We start from the raw sequence: 16633 nt of genomic DNA, 5'->3' as shown, positions 1-16633 counted from the left end.
ATCTTTGTGGTCCGGGTGCATGGACTCTCAGTGCCTTCCTGTTGCGAGTAGTTGTGGGACAGGGGTTCCTATGAATTGGTGGGGGTGTTCCAAATTTTTCATGCAGGCTTTGAGGACAGCCTTGAATTGTTTCCACTGTCTTCTTGGTAATCTCTGGTTGAGGCTGAGCTTGGAATAGAGTTTCTGCTTCGGGACTTTGGTTTCAGATATGTTAATAATAAGGCCTGCCCATTGGTGCCAGTTGAGTATAATTAGGGCCCCCATGCTGTGATGTTGGCCTGGGGTAGGATGTTGATTATACTGCCGGTACTTTGAGGTGCTTGCCGAACATATGTCAGAAACATACAGGAAGATAGGGATCACTGCTGCTTGGCAGACCATGAGCTTTATGTCATATTTGAGGTCTTAATTTTCAAATATTCTTTTACTCAGATAGCCAAAGGCTATGCTGTTAAACTGAAGACAATAGTGAATTTTATCACTGATGCCTGTCTGCATGAGAGGCGACTCCTGAGATATGGGAAGTCGTTCAGATTTGCCAGGATCTCAACATAGACCATTATTATCAGGGGGTGGTGTTGTACAGAGGGGGCAGGTTGCTGGAGGATCTTTATTTTGTGAATGATAAATGTTAAGCCCATTCTCTCATAAGCTACAGTGAACAAGTCAATGATGACTTGGAGCTTTATGTCCAAACATGTGCATAGGCAAGCACTGCAGGTTGATGACTGAAGTTAGAGTGACCTTCATTCTGGAGTGGAAACAACATTGTTTGAACAGTTCCCATTCATTCTGCAGATTAGCTCCACTCCAGTGGAACTTTTTTTGGAGGTGAGGTTGCAGCAAGAAAGACTGCAGCAAGTTGGGGTATAGATGCAGCCTTGCTTGATGCTATTGAGGTTGGGTTGCTTGGGAATCCTTTGGTTAAAATTAAGGTTTGTGTGACATCATATGGTAAGAGATGAATTTTTTTCAGGCAGCCAAACTTGAGAAGGATGTTCCACAGTCTTCTCAATAGAGTCAGGTCAAAAAAAGGCCATGTACAGTAGCTAATGCATTTCCCTTGGAGTTGACATGCAATGTCCAATGTGCCTCTATAGGCAGAATCTACACTGAAATTCAGGTTATAGCTTTTTGGTGACTGGGAGGAGGCAGTTGAGGAGGAACCTGGAGTTAACTTTCCCTGTGGCAAACAAGAGAGAGAGACCCCTCTGTAGTTACCATAATTGGATTTGTCTTCTTTCTCCTGTCATGATTACAGTGTCTCTGAGATTCCATGACATGCCCTCCTCTTCCTTGATCTGAGAGATGAGGTTCTGAATTTGTGACTTGGGTTCCTCTTTGCCAAGTTTTAGGACATCAGCTGGGATACCACCTGCACATATCATGGTTGTTGGACCTCCTCCATTCTTTCCACCCACTATTTGTTCTTTAGGACACGAGTTCCCTGTTGGAACTCAGTCTTCAGAGGGAGCTACTTCTTTTGCCTTGAAGCAAGTGCTGTTTCCAAGCCAAGAATTTACAGTTGATTAACTCCTTAATTTCCTAGTTGATCTCATCAAACCAGCCTGGGTGTTTCCTGGTAAAGAAGCCAAGAGTCTCTTCACAGGTACTAATTATGGTGGACTTTGGAGCAATCCACATGCTGTGATTATTGCAACTCCTAGCACTTAGGGATCTTCAGGCTCTCTATGAGGCCACTGACTGAGGAGAGCCATCTTCATCAAACTATGCAAGCAACCTTCAGCAACTATTTTTTGTGCCATTTTTCTGTTGCTAATGTTCATATCCAGCATTGAAGTCAAACAGTATGTGATGCTATCATTTACATAATGCATGAACATCCCTTAGGCTTGAGTTTTATAACATCTTCATACCTCAGTAAAGAAACAAGATATGTGATCACTTGATTAAACAATATCATACAAGTTGGCATGGGTCTTAAACTAGACCGCTATTGGAGGAGTTTGTCAAAAGTGAAATATTGAAATGATGTCATAATATTTATTTTCACCTGATAAAGGACAATAATATAAATTTGTAATATATCAAGGACACAACAGCCATGATAAGAATTTTGTTGTTAACTGCTGGACATATGTGACCCTGCATTGTGCAATCCACCGTGGCATTGTTCTCAGTATACTGTATATCTAAACAGATAGATTGTCTTGACAGGCTAACTCAGTGTTTGGCAGCTTACATTTTTACAAGTGAGAATTAATATTAATGCTTTCTTTAGGAACTCTGGACAGGAAAATCCTGAAGGATTGTGATTAATTTTATAGTGAATGTGCCTGATCTGCAAAACTAGTAATTTTGAATCAAATTGTGGTTTTTATAGTAAGCTCACTAAAAACGTTAACCGTTTATCATTTCTATCCAAAAATCTGCAGAGATTTAAAATCTATTAACTGTGCAAATATTTGCTGTCATTATTATTTGACAAGATTGTTTCTTAAGAGTCCACTGCTTTTAAAGTTCTCTTTTGTTCCCTTTTTCTGTGCTCTGCTCCCATCCTCTCCTATTGTGTTTTAATTCATGGACCATTCTATTCATTATATTCTATTCTCCACCTGATTTCCCAATTGATTTCTCCCAAAGCTTTCTCCTGTAATCATCACTCCTTGATTATCCCAATCTTAAGGTGTGACTACTTCCAATCCTCCCATTTTGGAGTAAGATCCAAACCTCAGATATTTAGAATACTGTACCCTGGAGAATCAGCCAGTTATTATCTTAAAATAACAATATTTTTGCAGTAAGCAATGAATTTTTTCAGATTAATAATTAAAATATTATTTATATGAATGCTCCACCCATGTACCTTACAGAAAAGCAGGAAGATTTGAAGTAACACAGGAAAGACACTGGGATGCTGTTTCCTTTGGTGGGGAGTCTTGGTGTAAGTGGTCAACCATTATAAGTTTTCCAAGGATAAGTTATAAGAAAACAATACTTAATTCAAAAGAATACAAATCCTTGGAATTGTCTACCCCAGTCTATTTTACAACTTGTTCATCAGGTTGTAACATTATAAAACTGTACAATTATATCACAGAGATTTTTTGAATGCATATTGTAAATTAAGTTAATAAATTGGAACTTATGAATCAGTTACCTGATTCCTATGAATGATAAAGGGAGAAATGTAAAGAACCTTAAGTCGAAAACCATAAACTGGTTTCACTTCACAGTAAGTGGTGTGACGCAAAGAAGTTACAATCACGTATAAATCATGAAAGAATGGTCATTCAGGGAAATTTATACACTTAGACTGAGACATATAAGTTGTGGAAAGTGGGGACTTAATCTATAACAAGAAAAAACCTATTATGATTGCAATACTAGGATTCTTTGATTTCTCCTGTGGTTTTATTATATTAGACAGTATTTGTAAAGAGCCCAGGTAATCCATTATACAAAGTTAAAAGCATCAGACAAGCTGTTCACCCTCTGCAAATATCATAGATGTGTCAGAAACGAATATCCAAACAGACATATGCCACATTATTTATCACCACTTCATTTAAGTTTCATCATCAAGAGTGCAGAATCCAGTAGTTCTGGTAAATTATATGTCATTAAGATAGAAGTTGAGATTTGCCTTTGAAGTTTGCCGCTATTCATTTTAACAGGCATCTTTCATTTAGATGATATTCCCATTTTCTAACTATTAAAGAACATAGCGTAGCCCAGAATTAATAACCTCTCACATCAGAATTAGTTATATGAACAGGAATAAATGAAATTGTTTCATGATAAATTTAGGTCAGATACTAATTCAAAGGTGAAATGTTGCAGATGCCTGGAAAATCTGAAATAAAAATAATAAAATGCTGGAACTATTCAGCAGGCTGTGCAAGCATCTGTGAATACAAACACAGAATTAACATTTCAAGCATCCTGTCCAACTTTATCCATGTTTGGGTGAAACTTCCCATCAGCACAAGCGATAAACCTTTGCCAAGAACATACACGACTCAAGTCATCTCTTGGAAATTTGATCCATGCCATTCCACTCTGTTCATTGGGATTTCCTGGACACTCATCAATTCCTCCTTTTTCCATCATTTTAACGGATCTTTGTTGTTTCTGTACAGGCGGAGGTTTATAGAAAACACACACCACAGGAAACAGTGCATGAACTGGTCCAATAAAGGGCTGCCCATCTTAAGCCCATCTTAAAACCCATCATCCAGCACTAGGTCCATGGATCTGCAGATCATTACACTTTACGTACATTTCCAAGCATTGTTTAAATGCTATCAAGCTTTCTGCTCTATCTTTTTTTATTTCAAATTAGGTTTTATTCATAATAAAAAATACATACAAAGGAACACTTTGACATTCATGGTTGTTACATTCAGTAGTGTAAACATTTTAAAAAACATAGCCTACGCCACTCATGTGGCCCCTGGGGTGATGCACCCTTTCATTGTTGAGAGAGACTTCCCCACCCAACTCAGCCCCTCCATATGCAGTAGCAGAAGGACCCTAGACTGTGATCCTTCCCCATAGAGCCTTAGCATCGGCTGCACCAAGCTTCAGTGCATCCCTTAGCATGTAATCCTGCAGCCTGGAATGTGCCCGTCTGCAGCATTTCCTTACGGACATCTCACTGTGCTGGAAGACCAACAAGTTCCGGGCAGCCCAAAGGACGTCCTTCACCAAGTTGATGACCTTCCAGCAGCACTTGATGTCTGTCTCTGTGTGTGACCCTGGGAACAGCCTGTAGATCAGGGAGTTCTGTGTTATGCAGCTGCTGGGGATGAACTGGAACACAGACCCTTGCATCCTTCTCCACACCCTTTTAGAAAATCTACAGTCTGCAAAGAGATGGGTGACCGTCTCTTTCCCACCACAGCCGTCCCAAGGGCAAAGTGCGATGGGGATATGTTGTCTGTACAGGAAGGATCTGACTGTGAGGGCACGTCTCCCTGCCAGCCAAGCAAAGTTTTGGTGCTTGTTGGTGAGATCTGGCACTGAGGTATTCTGCCAGATGGTTTGGACAGTTTGCTCGGGGAACCACCCCAACATATCCATAATGTCCCTGTCCCACAGTGTCCGCAGGATGTTCTATGCTGACCACTGCCTGATGGACTTGTAGTCAAAGGTGCCTACTTGGAAGAACTCTTCCACAAAGGACAGGTAGTGTAGCAACGTCCAGCTGACTGGGATGTTGCACGGTAGAGGGGCCAGGCCTATCTTCTGCAACCCCAGGAACAGGTAGAACCTCAGCACATAGTGACACTTGGTGCCACATACTTTGGATCCACATACTGACTGATACAGCCACACACGAAGGTGGTCATCAGAATGAGGGCAACGTTGGGTATACTTTTGCCCCCATTCCCTAGGGACTTTCAAGCAGTGAGTTCCAAACTTTCACCACCACCACCTCCCCGTCTTAACTCCACTCTTATCTTTCTCTCAGTTACTTTAGATTTATGCTAGCCAATTTGAAGGGTCTTCTTCAAGGATTCCTAGGCACTACATTTATGGGCATATTTTTGCCCAGGTTATGGAGATTCACTATGGCTGCTTGCCTGAGTTACTAGTCTTCTCCATATCTGGGTAGTCTTAAATCTGCAGTAATGGCATTTTTTGCATGACAATCGGGTATCAGCAGGGAATAGCGCTGAGGTTTTTACATTTATATAAATTTTATATATATAAAATATTTAATATAGACATATATATAAAATATATAAATATAAAAATCTCAAAATCATTTTGATTTATATGTATAAATTGTCCTGGAGTTTAAATTGGACTTTACACTTAAATTACTTGCCAATTTGTTCTCCTGGTGTTCTTGGGCAAGTAAAAAATAATTAACACCAAAGAGTGGGTACAAATTTTACACCATTACGTATGCGTTTCTAATTAGGCATTTATCATATTCCAGAAATTATGCAAAATAAAAAAGAAATACAAGAATGATAATTGTTCCTTCTATGGGCATAAACGGTATCCTATCTCTTTAACTGTGTGTGTGTGTGTTTCGGGTTGATGACGGTGCAGCGAGCAACACTCGCTCACTTTGCTCCTCCCCACCACCAGGGAACATTGCTTTCGATTCTCGCTTTCCTGCAAGAAGCGTTTTAGTTCTTATTTTGTAACTTCTCGGAAACCACGTGGTGCTGTTTCCTCGTCCTCCCTCCGCTCTCCAGCTCAGTCAGCCGCCAGCAGAGAGCCTGCGCGGCGTAACAGCGCCTGCTCTGCCGCACCCCCATTGGCCCCTCTGCTCCTACCGGCCAGTGGTTGGCCGAGTGAGGAATCGGTCAAACGAGTTGTGGGGCGGGACTGGGCAGCGGCGTCGGGTGCTTCCGTATTTATTGTAGAATCCGGTGTAAGCGGGCACTTTGTAGCCTGTATTTCTATTTTTGACGGGTTGGTCGGTGTGTTCCTTGATCTGATTGGGATTTGAACGGACTTGCATTTCCCTCGGGTTCAGGTGGGTGCTTTTGTTTAGGCAGCGGTGCTGGTCTGCTGTTGGGTGTAGACGCCCTGATTGCTTTCAAGGAGGCTCAAACCTTACAAAAAATCTAAAAATCTCTTCGTGTTAGTCAGTGATTTGTTTCTTTTATTAGTAATTATTATTATTTAATTATGTACATTGCGCAGCATTAAGGGGATGCTAGGATATGTTTTTGAAATGTGGCGTGGGAGCAGGTACTGCACGTCAATAGTTGAATAGGAAAGCGGTTAACGTAATAGATGGAGGCAACTGTAATATAAGTTCATTTTGCATCAGTATTGGGGATGTTAATGTGCTGGACAGAGTGAGAGTCCAGCATGAGGGTACACACAAACAAAAGAAGTATTGAAGATTCGTCATCGATGTTGCTATGTTTGTTTTTTGAAGGGCGATATTTTGGAAAAGGGGGTCAAAGTAATGTGTTTGCCCATTGCTGTTCCTTTTCCCTTGCAGCCCCTAATCATGCTGTTCAAAGTTTTTGTTTTAAGTTGTCTTTGCGGTGAAGTATCTGTTTTACCGCTTCTCTCCAGAAATATGTGATTTTTAATTCTAGAATCGTTACAACCCTAATGACATGTCTGCTGAAACTTGGAAATTTAATTACCTCTTTCACAAGAGAAAGGTCATAATATCATATGTTTGAAAGGTAAAAGTCCTGTTAAGAAATTATGAATGCATCCTAGAAAAACCTTGATTTTTTTTTAAAAAATGGCTTGGATTAGTAAGGACAAAATTCAAAGCTTAATATTGTTTCTTTTCCCCCCTTGTAATACATTTCCAGTGTCATCCCCCTGCATAGTAGAAAAACTTAAAATTCATATTGAGGACTTTGTTTAAAAAAAAGGCTCCCACCAGAAACAAAAGTAACAATTAAATATGCTGTTAAAATAACATATTGCATTGCAAAATAATTATCAGTAAACTGGCCTTGAAAATGCAACACTTTGTTTTTCTTAGCGCAGCACCATGGATGACATTTGCCTACTGGAAGAATGGTGTAATTATATAACTTAAGTTGGTACAAAAGTTGTAGATATTGCACGTTGTACAAGAATAAGTCAAAACTATAACAACAAACTTTAAATGCATTAGTCCTTTGTTTTTGTAATTCATAGTAACTCTGTCTTTACATTGTACTGCTGCTTTGAGACAATAAATTTCATGTCATATGAGTCGGTGATTAAATCTGATTCTTTACTAGTGATGACAGCAAACCAAAAAGTAATACAGGCCTAATATTATAAATATTAAGTAAATAACTGCAAATGCCAAAAATCTGAAATGAGGTTCAAATACTGGAAACACTCCACAGGATAGCCAACGTCTGTGGGGTGGCGGGTGAAAATAGAAGTAATGAAGAGTCTTTGATCTGAAATGTTAACTTCTTTAGTGTTTTCTCCCAGACCTGTTGAAAGTTTCCAGCATTTAATGTTTTGTTCAATAAGTGTACATTAAGCTAAATTGTACATCTTCCCACATCCAAACTATTTTCAGGCACTTGATTGCGTAGCAATATCTTGAACAGTCCAGTCGGCTTTGGGATTTTAATTTCACTGGATCTGACAGGTAGCAGCTTTACTAGCTGCGCCACTGTGCCGCAGAATGTTTTGGCTTGGTGGCTTTATCGTTTAAAGATCTAATTGCTACATGTGAGCCTTGAATTTCTGTAAATGATTTACACTGTTATGACAGTCAGAGTAAGTAGTGTCTATTTTGACTGTTAGTAACACTCTTACCTCGTACTCAGATGGCTGTAGGTTCACATACTACCTGAACTCAAAAAGAAAAATAGGCTGATGCGTTCAACACCCACAAAATGCTAGAGAAAGTCAGCAGGTCAGGCAGCATTTATGGAGGGAAATGAACAGTCGATGTTTTGGGTCAAGACCCTTCATTAGGACTGATCCTCTGTCCTACAATACTTCCCAGAGCTCTACCATTCACTGTGAAAGTGCAACACCTTGCACTTATCTGAATTGAATGCTGTTTGCCATTCCTCTGCCACTTACCAAGCTGACCACAAGACTTCACAGAGAATTGTGAGTACAGCTGGAAGGATCATTGGAGTACCTCTTCCCTCCATCCTGGATGTCGATAACACACGATGCACACGCAAGGTCTGCAAAATCATAGATGACCCTTCCACAATCTATTTGTCCCACTTGCTGTCTGGCAAGCAGTACTGGAGCATCCGGGCCAGAACTACTAGACTGTACAACAGCTTTTTACCCCAGGCTGTCAGGCTCCTGAATATCCTGGAGGCAACTTCAGACAAATGCCTCGTCAAAAGCCCTAGTTTGCACAACGGCGTATAAGAACTTTGGCTGCTGCTGAATATGTTTATACATTTAGTACAGCATACTGAGTTCTGTATTTTCTTCATCCAACTTGGTTTTGCACTAACCCTGCACTAATTTTGTATTCTGTATATACTGTTTCTTGTTTGCACTACTTGTACTCGCACAGTTTTTTTTGTCTGCATTTATTGTATGTCCTCTGTGTGCATCTGGGGGTAACGACATTTCGTTCCTCCATGTGTTTTTATAGCATATGGGTGAATGACAAAGTATAACTTGAATCAAGATCCCCCTGTAATTTTTCTTCACTGTCTACAATGCCACCTATTTTAGTGTCATCCACAAACTTACTAACCATGTCTGTACATTCTTATCCAAATTGTTTAGGTTATTGACTAACAATAATGGTCCCAGCACCAGTCTCTGTGGCACACCACTGTTCATAGGCATCCATTCCAAAAAAAACAATCTTACACCATCACCCTCTGCTTCCTACTGTCAAGCCAGTCACATATCCACTTAGCCAGGTCTCCCTGGATCCCATGCAATTTAACCTTCCAGACTAGCTTTCCATGCAGGACCTTGTACTTGTCCTCTGTTTTTGCTCCTACAGCTCTTCAGGCTGTGCCATGTGTCTCTCACCGTGAGTCTCGCTGATAGCGTTAGGCCCTTTTACGAACAGACTCATTTGGTTTACCACTTGTTTTGGAGCTGCTTGCTGAGATCGACCTGCCCTCTGTTGAGCAGGCAACAAGGCTGCACTGACAGCATTTTAATTAAAATAAAAGTTCCTTGTAAAGCCATAAGGGAAGAAGGTGCTTCTGATTTCTCTGGCATTTGTGACCTTGTGCTCCTTGTAGCAGTAATGAGGTGAACAGTCCCTGGAGCAGCACCTCCCACCCCAGTTATTCATTGGAGTCTTGAAACCCTGTACCTATTTAGTATTTGAAACTTGGGAACTAGAAACAACTTTACCCCATTGGATTCCATGCTGTGGTTGGTTAGACAAAAAGAAGTTGTTTATGATCAATAATTTATTTTGGTCCTGCTACATAATGACTGCATTTCAGGTTTGTTTTCAAATACATTTCACAGCTGATATATGTGGTGAATGCTCTTTTTACCATCCAGGCAGCACTGGCACAGACACATGGAGAACTCTCACTTTTTTTAAAATAGTATGGGAATTCTTTCTACGGTTTGTTGCCACATGGAAATCACTGGGCTGGAAAGAGCAATACAGCTAAATGGAGGGGAAGATGGCTTCCATCACATTCAGTGGCTGATGATGACAGAGACCAGAGGTGCTACTAGTTGCCAGCAATTGTCCACACCTTGGTGCTGAGCGGCCACACTCCTTGCCCCGGACAGCCTAACACCAGCTGGCCTTCTGATTCATTACTGGATTCACAACAGGTTCCCGGCACAGTCCTTGGGAGCAGCAGGGAGGGCAGGGGTTTGCACCAGGTTCCCAGAGTGGAGGGCAGGGATGCACCCTGTGTTCCCAGTGCAGACGTCCTGTGAGTAATGCATCTCTTTTATGTATAATGACCCCCTACTTGTGCTCTTGTTCCTTGGAACACATCCTGAGCACGAAGTAAGATATAATGATTATGTCAGTGAAACATGGAAGGGCTTGTCTTGATATATGTAAGATGATCTGGGTGACGTGTGTACATTGGCTGTTTATTATTTCACTTTCAACCCAGATTTAAATGATGGCTTGTAGTTTTGGATGAGATTTCTGCATGAAAGGGATGTGGTTAATCTCATCCATTTCATTGTAGGTATGCTCCACAGTACAACCTATTTAACACGATTGATAATTGCAGATAAAATGTTCCTCTGAGCAGTTACAAAGCTGCATCGTCTAGATCCAATGTAATTGATGAGACTTTATGAAGCTGGAACCAAACAGTATAGGGTACAATTGAGCAAGTTTTCCTCTGGAACTAATGATTTCTCTGATTTGGAATAGGAAATTTTGTTCAATTTGCCTCTGCTATTTCTCACTTTAGCTGTTTTTTGCATTTTTTCCCTCCGTTTCAACCACTATTACATGCTGTGCTTAGGAGTGATTCTTTGATTTTAAAAGGTATTTGTACAACTTCTCTGCAGAATGTCACAGTGGTACCAACTACAGCAGCTGGACTCCAAATTTCTGGAGCAAGTCGACCAGCTCTATGATGACACCTTTCCAATGGAGATCAGGCAGTATCTCGCACAGTGGTTGGAGGCTAAAGATTGGTAGGAGTTCATTTGATTCAAATCAACAAGTCATTGAAGGATAACTGGTTGGGATAGAAATAGTGTTTATTAATAAAAATTGGGCAAGAGCAAATAAGCTAATTTTGCATCCCATCTTTTTATTCCACTTGCTGTAGCAAAAGGTGATTAATTTCTTATTGCCCATTAGTTTTTGCTTTACTAGCTCTCATTTCTGCATTATTATTAAGAAAACAAATTTTCTTCGCCCCAGCATAAGTGTGATCTATTTGATTTTCATTTCCTGCCTGTGTTGTTTTAGGGAGCATGCTGCAACCAATGATTCAATGGCCACAGTACTGTTCCATGAGCTGTTGACACAGTTGGATGACCAGTACAGCCGATTCACCTTGGAGAATAATTTTCTGCTTCAGCACAACATCCGGAAAATCAAACGTAACCTTCAGGTATGGATATGAGCTCTGTCATGAGAGTCTGTACAATAGGGCTAGATTCCTAATCCATTTGTTTAAATGGACTCACAGCAGGACTGCAACAAAAGCAAATTATTATATAACATAAAAGTGATCTATTTTAGTTTCTGATAATTGTGGACAAACATTGCTTCAGTGTGGTGCTGCTGCCTGTACAATACAGTAAAAATGATAGTACTTAATAAAATGATGAAGGTCTAAAATTTTGTTTAGTAACTTGTACAATGACATGCTGGTTGCATTTACAATAAATTACTGGAACATTGATCAAATTAAATAAACCCAGATGTACTGCAGATTATTAGTTTTGTTGCTTTAAACCACTCGTTTTATCTTTGATACTTGAAACTGAAATATCTTGGGTCTGGAACTTAGTCTTTCTGTTTGATAAATGTTACTTTGCATTTTATGATGGGTATGAAACCTGGAATGTTTTTCCATGTGAAAGAAAAACAATTTCAAAATAACTTCTACAACTTAAGTTTTTTTTTTGTAAATTGGACAATGGGCATGTATCTATATACAAATGTACCAGATGTGAACATCTTTGGCATTAAAAGTACTCGTGGGTTCTGGGTTTTACTTAAAAGACTTTTGAACCTGGCTGATTTTAAAAAGAAAGCAAATATAACGTACAGGAATTTACCAGGTTTCTCCAAAATGGGGCTCTAGTCCCATTTATATTGTGCAAGGTAATGGGTTAAATATAATTCCCAAGACTTAACTAACAACACATTTGATGGGAATTTACCTCCATATCTAAGCATTTATAATGATTCCCTAACTTCTATTTACAGGTCTTCTTTCAAGAAGAACCCATTCTTATGGCACTTACCATATCAAACAGTCTAAATGAAGAAAAGAAAATCCTAGAAAATGCTCTGAAAGATGAAAAGGTACTTTCAATTAAACATGTCTCATTTTCAAAAGCTTTCAATAAGTTACTCTTCTTTCTTCTCTCAATTCTTTAAATAATTTTTCCTGTTTTATGATGGCAGGTAACAAAAGTTTAATCTATTTCCCTACATCTTTTTATTTTTTACAAATAAAAAGCAGGAAATATAATTGTATTTGAATTTGTCAATTTTAATTTAATAAAAAAACAGAATTCGATGATCCATCCCAAAGTGAGCTTCCTCAAGAAATGTCTTTTTGGTTACTGATAACAACAGTGTAGAAGGAGAACCCTGAAGGAACAATAACATCACAATCTCAGCCAATAGGAGAAAAACTGCTGTCCCCACCCAAGTAGTTAGATGGTAATAGACTGTAAAGAGCAGTGATTTCATCACACTGTTTGTAGAAGTCTGCACTTTACAGCTTGGAAGTACAGTCTTCCCTGACATCAACATTCTGCAGTCTTCCCCTGAGAATGTCACTGCCTCCAGTGATCCTGTAGCTGGATGTTCACAACCGAAGTCCATACTTAAATGGTAGCCATATCGGTCTGGATTCCAAAGCAAAAGGAAATTGGTGGATTGAATGGAGCTTTGGAGGGCTCATTAGGTTTTCTGTAAACTAGGCTTTTGCAGAACAGTGGGAGTGCTGAGGTTCAGCTCTGCACAAATGGGGTCCGGAGAGCAGATATGGTTGGTCAAAGTCGAGTTTACATGCACGAGTACATGTATGCACGGTGCAATGAAAACTTACTTGCTATGTGCCTGTGATACTGCTGCATGAGATAAGCAGATTTCACAAGAAAAACAATTTAACCATAGATTATTCTTCTTGTAAAAATTGTGCATACAAAGCCCGTTGTAGTGCAAAGTGATCATAGTGTTGCTATTCTGTACTGATTAGGGTCAGTCACTTATTTGTACAAAGTGGTCAGTAGAGATGGAAATAGGCTCTTCAGTCCAGCTTGTCCATGCCGATCAAGTTGCCTACCTGAGCTAGTCCCATTTGCCTGTATTTGGCCCATATCCCACTAAACCTTTCCTACCCACATACATGTTTAAAATGCCTATTAAATTTTGTAATTGTATCTGCCTCTACCACTTCCTCTGGCAGCTTCTTCCAAATACCCAGCACTCTCTGGAAAAACTTTCCCCTCATGTCCCCTTTAAATTTTTCTCCTTTTGCCTTGTAGCTAAGCCCATTAGTTTTGGACTCCCCTACCCTAGGAAAAAGACTGACCATTCAACCTATCAATGCCCCTAATGATTTTGTATACCTCTGTAAGGTCACCCCTCAACCTCCTATGCTCCGGGGGGGGGAAAAGCCCCAGCCTATCAATCCTCCTTGTAACTCAAGCGCTCCAGTCCTGGTAACATCCTTGGGAATCTTATCTGCACCCTTCCCAGTTTAATAGCACCCTTTCTAGAGCTAGGAGACCAAAACTGCATACAACACTCCAAGTGTTGTTTACCAACATCTTGTGCAACTGTAACATGATACCCAACTCTTGTGCTCGATGCCCTGATTGGCAAGCATGCCAAATGCTTTCTTCACCAACCTGTCTACCTGTGTTGCAATCTTCAGGAAACTATGTACTTGTACCCCTAAGTTTCTTTGTTCTACAACACTCTCCAGGGGCCCTGCCACTTACTGTTCAAGTCCTGCCCTAGTTTAACTTGCCAAAACCCAACACTTGTCCAAGTTAAATTGCATCTGCCATTCCTTCCTACTTTCCCAGTTGTTCTAGATCCTGCTGCAATCTTAAATAACTTTCTTCACTATCCACTGAACTACCAATTTTGAAGTCCTCCACAAACTTGCTAACCATGCCAACTGTGTTCTCATCCAAATTGTTAAAATACATGAAGAACAAAGGTGCAGCACACTGCTGGTTGCAGGTCTCCAGTCTGAAGAACAACACTCCTCTACTATCATTGAACTCTTACCACAGCCAATTTTGTATTTGGCTAGCTCACCCTGGATCTCATGTGATCCAACCATCTGGACCAACCTACCAAGCAGAACCATGTCAAAGGCCTTGCCTTGTAGAATGACATCGACTGCCTTGCCTTCATCAATCCTCTTGGTCATCCCTTCAAAAAAAAAACTCCATGAGACCTGATTTTTTTTTACTTCCCCCCCCCCCCCCCCCCCCCCCCCCCCCCCCCCCCCCCCCCCCCCCCCCCCCCCCCCCCCCCCCCCCCCCCCCCCCCCCCCCCCCCCCCACCCACCACCACCACCCTGGCCCAACTGCACACAAAACAATGTCCTTGCAGCCCTTGAATAAAGGCACAACATTAACTAACCTCCAAAAATAGGTTCTTGGACTTCAAAAGCATTTGTGATGTTTGAAAAGTGGTTTACAGTGTTTTTTTTTTTAAATAGCAGCTTTAAAATTGTAAGCATTAAAACTGGAAAAAGGGTTGCAGGTAGGGTAACACTATTCATTATGGAATTAAGGGATCAATATTCTGCACGTGCAGGACTTTAGCAGTACTGCACACTCCTTTTGACCACCAAGGAGGGCACTGATATGAAACCACTTGGGCTCCAGATGGTAACTCTTGGTCTATCTATTCTGTGCTGGGTATGGTCTCCTACAAAGATCTCCCTTCAGCTACGTTCTTTAGGGAGGCACAGCTGCTGCCAACTGTGGTTGAGGCTTGTGCTCCTTCTCGTTCTTCTATCTAGAACAAAATAGCAATAACTTTAAAAAGACAAAGTTAAAGTGAACATTTTAGGGGTTGGGTATGGGGGAATGACTATGTAAATTGGAAACACTTCTGGCAAACCAGACAGCGAAAAGCAAACCCCTTCTATATTATTTCAGCTTTTTCATTGGTGAAACTGGGATTTGGACAGATCTCTCACAATTGACAGTTTAATTAGTATAAGAGGTCAGGATGATATCTAGAGCACTAACATTATATGTTAATGAAGCCTCACTTGCCTTGGGCAGCTGCTGTCACAATTTAAAATAAAAGCCACTCAAAATAATGGCTTGGTGAATGAAGTTTCTCATCCTTCCTTCCCAAACCAGAATAAACAGTTTCTGTTGGACTTGGTTTCAATTGCAACATACATGTCACTTTAACACCACACTTGAGGAATGTGAGCCTGTTTATTTTTGCCTGTTTCCAATTCTTGCTCAGATTTTTCAAAATCATTGTAGCAAAAGTGAAATCCAATTTTTTTTTTGTGTGTGTATAACTCTCTAAGATGCTAGTTTTCAGAGTAGATTGTCAGGTTGTTCACCTTATTTTGAGTATGGGTACAGTACTTTTTTTAAACCACTTCTTGTTAGCTGTAAATTCTGTGGTTCTAAAATTCTGGTGATAGTTCCTTCAGCAAACGTGGTACCAACTAAAGATCACAAACTTCTCCCAGGATTGTAGAAGGATCAATAATACTATACCATTCCTTAAAACGTTTTGTTTCTGCAACTTTGTTTTAAATTTGTAGAATCACGTTGGTCCTCTCCAGAATGGCGTAATTCTGGACAAGCAGAAGCAGCTAGATCGGAACGTGAAGGCTGTAAAGAGCAGTGTTCAGGTGTGTGTACATTCACAATACAACATTATTCTACTTGAGTCCTTGGGTGAAGACTTAAGTTTGTGAAATTCAGCTTAAGATGGTGTGCCAGAGAATTGGACAAGGGATTGAAAATTTAAAAAAATTGTCTATTATTGCTACTTTTATATTTCTAACAAAAGAATTAAAGAAATTAACAAAACTAACCAGAACAAAATTGTGCTAAGACTATTTTCACACTAATAAAAAAACAAACCCAAAACTTCAGAACACAGCCATATTAATGATACAGGATACTTTGAGCCACCTCAGAGTAAATGGCTTTCTTAAAATAGGTGGATGGAGTTAGATTACGTGATGCATTAATCTCAGCAGGAACTATCCATCTGCAGAATAGCAGGAGGGGTCTGGTGGGAATTGAAAAAGGTGGAAACAAAATTTTCTTAATGTGGCTCTGTCCTGAGGTTTTGGCCTTATTTTTATTACTGTAAATGGTTTGAGTACATTTTTGTTCTGGTTGGTCTTACCTTGTCAGCAATATAAAGCAGCAATAATAGACAACTTTTTCTTTTATGGCTTAAATTTTCAATCACTTATCCAAAGTATCTGAGACTCTGAAATGAGATGGTCAGTTATCCATTTTATGACTTGAACACATTACTGATGCACAAGAACTCATAATGTTGCATTATTCTTTGCCACCTTTTTGGATGAATTATTTTAAC

The 16633-nt window shown here is 40.1% G+C and overlaps 1 protein-coding gene across 1 annotated transcript in view; it reads left to right on the top strand.

Annotated features, from left to right (window-relative positions):
• Positions 1–6278: 6278 nt before the first annotated feature.
• The window catches only part of LOC127578174 (signal transducer and activator of transcription 1-alpha/beta-like), a 37067-nt gene continuing 26712 nt past the window's right edge, over positions 6279–16633 (top strand). Inside the window, exons 1-5 of the mRNA XM_052029819.1 lie at positions 6279–6460; positions 10900–11028; positions 11309–11453; positions 12278–12376; positions 15840–15929. Coding sequence (XP_051885779.1) covers positions 10901–11028; positions 11309–11453; positions 12278–12376; positions 15840–15929 — 462 coding nt within the window. The 5' untranslated portion in view covers positions 6279–6460; position 10900. The remainder of the gene's footprint in view (positions 6461–10899; positions 11029–11308; positions 11454–12277; positions 12377–15839; positions 15930–16633) is intronic.

This window comes from Pristis pectinata, chromosome 1, assembly GCF_009764475.1.
Source record: "Pristis pectinata isolate sPriPec2 chromosome 1, sPriPec2.1.pri, whole genome shotgun sequence".
NCBI classification, from domain to species: domain Eukaryota; kingdom Metazoa; phylum Chordata; class Chondrichthyes; order Rhinopristiformes; family Pristidae; genus Pristis; species Pristis pectinata.
This window is presented reverse-complemented; position numbering and strand designations above follow the sequence as displayed.